This window comes from Hemibagrus wyckioides, linkage group LG07 (genome assembly GCF_019097595.1).
Source record: "Hemibagrus wyckioides isolate EC202008001 linkage group LG07, SWU_Hwy_1.0, whole genome shotgun sequence".
Lineage (NCBI taxonomy): Eukaryota > Metazoa > Chordata > Actinopteri > Siluriformes > Bagridae > Hemibagrus > Hemibagrus wyckioides.
The window spans coordinates 2,914,187-2,920,186 of record NC_080716.1 but is presented as its reverse complement, the minus strand read 5'-3'; the positions used below and the strand labels follow the sequence as shown (position 1 = coordinate 2,920,186).

Genomic DNA, 6,000 nt, shown 5'->3' with positions numbered 1-6,000 from the left:
GTAAGGGGTGTGTGGGGTCAGCCACAATGCTTTTAGCTTTGCGGATGCAGCGTGTGGTGTAAATGTCTGTGATAGAGGGAAGAGAGACTCCAATGATCTTTTCAGCTGTCCTCAATATATGCTGAAGGGTCTTGCGATCCGAGACGGTGCAATTCCCAAACCAGGCAGTGATGCAGCTGCTCAGGACGCTTTCGATGGTCCCCCTGTAGAACACAGTCAGGATGGGGGGAGGGAGATGGGCTTTCCTCAGCCTCCTCAGGAAGTAGAGGCGGAGAGCTGGTGTTGAGTGACCAGGTGAAGTTCTCTGCCAGATGGACATCAAGGAATTTGGTGCTCTTGACGGTCACTCTGTGCTCTCCTGAAGTCAACAACCATCTCTTTAGTCTTGTCGATGTTCAGGGAGAGGTTGTTGGCTCTACACCATGCTGTTAGCTGCTGCACCTCCTCTCTGTAAGCTGACTCGTCGTTCTTGCTGATGAGACCCACCACGGTCGTGTCATTGGTGAACTTGATGATGTGGTTGGAGCTGTGCATTGCAGCACAGTCGTGAGTCAGCAGAGTGAACAGCAGTGGACTGAGCATGCAGCCCTGAGGAGCTCCAGTGCTCAGTGTGGTGGTGCTGGAAATGCTGTTCCCGATCCGGACTGACTGAGGTCTCCCAGTCAGGAAATCCAGGATCGAGTTGCAGAGAGAGGTGTTCAGGCCCAGGAGGCTCAGCTTCTAAATCAGCTGCTGAGGGATGATTGTGCAGAATGCTGAACTGAAGTCTATGTACAACATTCATATATATGTGTCCTTACAGTCCAGATGTGTGAGGGCAAGATGGTAACTGTGACAATATCATAGCAAGTTTCCTTATTACCCCTAGTATTCCACTACCATCACCCCTAATTTACTATTTCAAGGGTCTTTCTCGTAGTAGAATTACTAGTTTCCAATGAGCTCTCATATTTCCCTGTGTGGTGTAAGTAGGGTCTAGGTGACAATGGGGGGTGGGGAGGGGGCTGCTAGGGTAGTGGGTTAAGACCTCCCTCTCTTTTCTCTATACTTTTCTGGGTCAAAAGAAGTTTGTACAGTGTATGTGAGGGAGTGCAAGAGGACAAGATGAAGCTGAATTACTTTGTCGGCAGTCTTTTGGTCATGATGTGTACCATTGATGTTTGTACAGGTGATATTTTAAAAAATGTTCTCTTCTTAGTTTAGTTCAGAAGTGAGCACTGTGGTTTAAGCCTCAGTTTCCTTTATGCTGTGTGACATATAGAGTATGTAGTGGTCACACAGGTTCAGAAAGAGAAAGTGCATAATATTGCAATGTTTAAGGGTAATGTGTTAGAGTTATTGTTCAAATGAAATCTAATTGATTTTTTTCTCCAGTAGCAAATGAACCCTCAATATCATGTTGTACAGAAAAGGACACAACGCCAATCAAAGCTGAAGAAATCGTGAGCTATGTACTTGAAAATCCACCATGTTATATAGGAGCTGTAAGGCAAGTAAAATAAATTAATCTTTTTTTATACTGAAAGATGATTCTTTCTTGTTTTTATCTTTAGTAGTATATGTAAAAGAGTATGAAGAAATTTGCAATGTGCAGAATAAAATGTAATCACTAATGGCTAACATGTCATTTTACAGGTTTCTTTTAATAAACAACAGAACCAGGTGTTCTGATCCAGAGAGACTTTGGGCCAAGCGTGCCATAAAGATAATAAATATTAGAAATACAACAAAAGCACCAAAAACCTCACCATCTTCTACCACATCATGTACTTTGGAACTAACCACCTCAACGACACAGACTCCTACAGCCTTCACAGCTACCAAGTTACCACCATGGACAACAACAACAGGCACCACAGAGAAATTATTTAATGAAAGAACAAGTGCCATTAGAACACCCACTAATATGCCGACACAAACGTCTACAAGGTTGACCACTGGAAATTGGAGAGAATCCACTATCACACCTATACCTACACCAGAGACAATTAAAGAGACAGATTTCACTGTGACTGTGACTGACAGCTCAACATCTACAAAATACACCAATCATACATCACGGATGCTGGAATCATCTCAGAAAACCAAAATGCAGAGCAACAAAAAAACAAAAACGGTAACTGGGGTATCCCAAATTGCAGAGAAGGAAAGGGAAGCTCTCCACTCGACTGAACGTTTTTGTCTGCAGTCAGAGACAGAAGAAACATGGTTCTGTTACTATGATTAGCTTAAATTTATTTGTTGTTTTTAGTCACATGGTTTTGTATCTTTACTGAAAAGTGTGTACATTTGTAAATTAGCCTTTTAATGTTTGAACAGAATGTTTTACGCAGAGAATATAAATATAACGCAGTGCTTATATATGTCAAGATCAAGCCAACAAACGTGTGACTAAAACGAGTAAGAATTGCTCGTGTGTGTATGTTATTCGCTAAATTTTACTGTCACAAGAAGAAATATTTAATCCAGCAAATTTAATTTGAAATTGCAAAACGAATAAAAAAAATGCAATACATATGATTTTAGTCATTTTTATTCAATCATTTATATTTAAACTGCTGTCTTCAATACTGCAGTACAAAGAAATGGTCAATAAAAATCAAATATATCCAGCAGACTGCTACTGCTGTGGTTCTTAGTGTACAAAACATATCCATTCTCAATGGTATCAATGTTATGTGAAAACAGTTATTGGACCAAAATCACTATGTCAACACTGACTAACAGCATGCTGTACAATTATACATCACTGATGATGGGATCTTCTCGGAAAATCAACACACTTTCACAGAACACCAAAAACATGTCAACAGGTGAACACCATCTGTGGACTCAGTTCCCAAGAACACACTTCAGGCCACAGACAAGGGCACTATGCCAGCATTCTTGACACTGACACATTAACATATAAAAAATAGCACATTAAATGATTCTTCAAATGTTTGCCCTATATTTGTTCTGGTTTTTTTTGTTTTTTTTTGTGTCCACAAATGTCTACATTTATTTAAACCTGAGAATTTTTATATCAAAGTGGGTTTTAAGACTTACATAATTAGGATAGTTTGCTTTAGACACATTGCATACAGTGTATCAACAGATTAAACTATTTAAATCTGATTTTTTAACATTTATGGGAATTCTTTTAATTACAAATTTAATTCTTAAATTAAATAATCAAATTCAGGTTTAAAAAAAATCACTCCTTGGTTATTTAGGTATTCATCCTGCCTTTTTCTTTTGTTTTGTTTTATTCTTGAGATTTTTGAATTATGGCATGGCCTTCTTTTGTTTAAAAAAATGAAATAACATCCCAATGTATTCCCATTATGTATTCATAATGTAAAATAAAATGTAACAAGTTTCAAACTTTCAAATTGAAAACCCTCTGAGTGCTGAGTCCTTGCAAAAGCTCCTTAATCCACCAGAAAATGGTTACAATTCTATAGTGCAAAGTTCATATGTATTGTTTTTTATTATGCTTTACAAATGGTGAGAAAAATATACAACATTTGTGAAATAAGAATAAGTAAACCCTATGTTTTTTTCAATGCACAACACAAATGTACTCACCTATCAATACCTCCATAAAGATATATATATACATATACATATCCATAAAGGTATATATATACATATATATACATGTTGCAAGAATCATTATGTATCATGTGACTTGGCCAAAACACATATATAGAAAACAGTAGCTGTTTCCTTTGTTGTTGAAAGTGTAGTGCTCTATCATCAGTCCGATCTTCAGCGATCTGACTGCACTGCTTTTGCAGCGAGAAGTAATTGACTTTGTGCTATCTGTTTGGCTTCATTTTCCAAGGAGTTTGTGTGTCTACTAGACGAGCTGACCATGCTTTTTGTGGGCATACTGTATCCTACTAAGTGTCTAAGTTGCAAGAGCATCAAGCAATGCATCAAGTCATTTCTGTTTATTGCCCATCTGCAGCACAACATGCCACCTCAATGCTGCTTCCTCCCTTTAAAACGTCAATGCTCTACACATGTGGTTTCTTCATCTAAACCTAACTAAAGTTTAAAAATAGCAGCAACCATTAGCACAGGTGGTAAGCTGACTTTCTTGTGTAGAGCATTTCATCAGACCCTTTTTTCTGTTCAGATCAACTTACATACCTGTTAGCGCAATTATGTAGATAATATGACATTTATTTAATACGACAAATAAGAATACCACCAAGCTGATCACCAAAACTTGATCAAGTTAATTAGAAATTTTAAAATCAGGCCTTATTTCAGTGCTTTTAGTGAAAAGTCGGCCTCATCCTTTCCTTTGAAACAGCCAGTGACTAAGACATTCAGGCTGACAAGGGAAGTTCATTCGACTACCGAGAAGAGCCTTGAATCATGTTTTCCTTGTATCTGGAGGGACAGTAGGTCGAGTCATGTGGTGCTAGAGGCTTGTAGGAAAATTTGATGCAGTGCAGGGTTTGATGAGGGTCTTTACTATTCCATGCAAGTGTTATTGCTTTAACATTTGAGGGGGCATCTAGAGGAATCCAGTGGAGGGATGCAGCAAATGGGTGATGTGGAGAACCTAGGGAGGTTGAGCAGCCTCATTTTAGATTTAGTTGCTGAAAAAAATCAGTACAGAACTTAACTAATACTTGAATGTCCTCTATGGAAAGAAATGGCCTGATTTTCCTGATGGTCTAAAGAAGAAACCTGGGTGATAAGGGCCAGGAACCTGGGTGACAGGGCCAGAGTTTCAAAATCTGAAAGCAATTCTAACATCTGCCCACATCCTGGTTCCATCTTGAACACTGAGACAAAGTGGTCACACTCACCTGCCATTAAGGGCATTAAACTGTTCTTTGACCTCCAACATCCTCAACTCCTGACATCTTCCATCTCCTTGTAGATGCTTGAGGTCATGGGTCAACTATGGAACCGTACACAATTGTAGTCAAAAAATTGTAGTCCAGAGAGACCACTGACTTCCATGGTGCCAATGAATATGTCTTTAAGAAGGATATTGACACAGTTATTAATTTGGCTTATGACCCCATTGGTAGTTAAACTTGGCATCATCCTGATTTTTGTTAGTTTGCAAAGCCACAGCCATCCATGTCAATCCAGAGACCAAAATTAGCCATGCTTTTTGGTCCCTTTATGGTCTAATCAGAACCAGACTAGCCAACAGTGCCCATGTATTCAGAAGGGTTTTAAGCTTATGTGAAATAATCTTGCCTATAATATTATAGGCAATATTATCAGGTATCTTCTGCACTCGACAACCACTTATAAACAGTCTGGTTTCCTATTTTGGTTACAAAACTTTTGGTCTATCAGTCATTTTATGGAGCAAATATGGGTCCATTGCTGTGGATATCCAGCTGGTAGGAAAACCCCCTGGATCTTGTCCAATGTTGCACATTTTTGCACTTATGCAAACATGCTTGAAACATTTATACTGTTTATAGATGTGCTTTGGTAAAGACCATGTGTCATGTTGACCAAAACATTATTATGATTAACTTAGAACCCAAAATACAAATCTAAAAAATGCTAATTTTATGAAAATTAGGTCAAAGGTGAACCCTTGAGGATACCCACATTAAAAGTACATGCTTTCAAAGTAAGCAAAATTTTAATTTAGCCAATCACACTTGTCTACTATGCTCATGTCTACTACCACAAAGTGAAGAAACATGGAATATAGGGGAACAAAAAAAAACAAAACAATACAAGAACTAATGGGGTTCTACAGAAGTTCTACAGAAAAACCTCAGTTGTGATTAGCTAATTTTGGCAGTTAGCTGCTAATAATTGCCAGCAAGCTACTGCTAGCATAGCCTGACTAGCTAGAACTGCGTAGCTACGTTAGCTACATAGTTAAACTGACTGTAAATCTAGCTTTTAAGTTTAATATTATCTGTTGACAATCCTGAAAGCATGTAGGCTACTTTGTCTTGGCTGATTCACTTTTGCATACAATCAATGTATTCTATACTTAGCTTTCCGAGATTTTAGTAA

At 38.3% G+C, this 6,000-nt stretch overlaps 1 protein-coding gene across 1 annotated transcript; it reads left to right on the top strand.

Annotated features, from left to right (window-relative positions):
- Nucleotides 1–1,068: 1,068 nt before the first annotated feature.
- On the top strand, nt 1,069–2,628 carry LOC131356472 (uncharacterized). Its single transcript, XM_058395526.1, has 3 exons — nt 1,069–1,168; nt 1,378–1,489; nt 1,636–2,628. Exons 1-3 carry the CDS (start codon nt 1,105–1,107, stop codon nt 2,225–2,227), a joined length of 768 nt encoding a protein of 255 aa, XP_058251509.1. The 5' UTR covers nt 1,069–1,104; the 3' UTR covers nt 2,228–2,628.
- The last annotated feature ends 3,372 nt before the right edge of the window (nt 2,629–6,000 follow it).

Excerpts from the sequence above, each read along its gene's own strand:
- LOC131356472 (XM_058395526.1), top strand. The coding sequence starts at position 1,105 with ATGAAGCTGAATTACTTTGTCGGCAGTCTTTTGGTCATGATGTGTACC. Across the intron at positions 1,169-1,377 it reads TACCATTGATGTTTGTACAG|CAAATGAACCCTCAATATCA; the intron begins GTGATATTTTAA and ends TTTCTCCAGTAG. Across the intron at positions 1,490-1,635 it reads TGTTATATAGGAGCTGTAAG|GTTTCTTTTAATAAACAACA; the intron begins GCAAGTAAAATA and ends GTCATTTTACAG.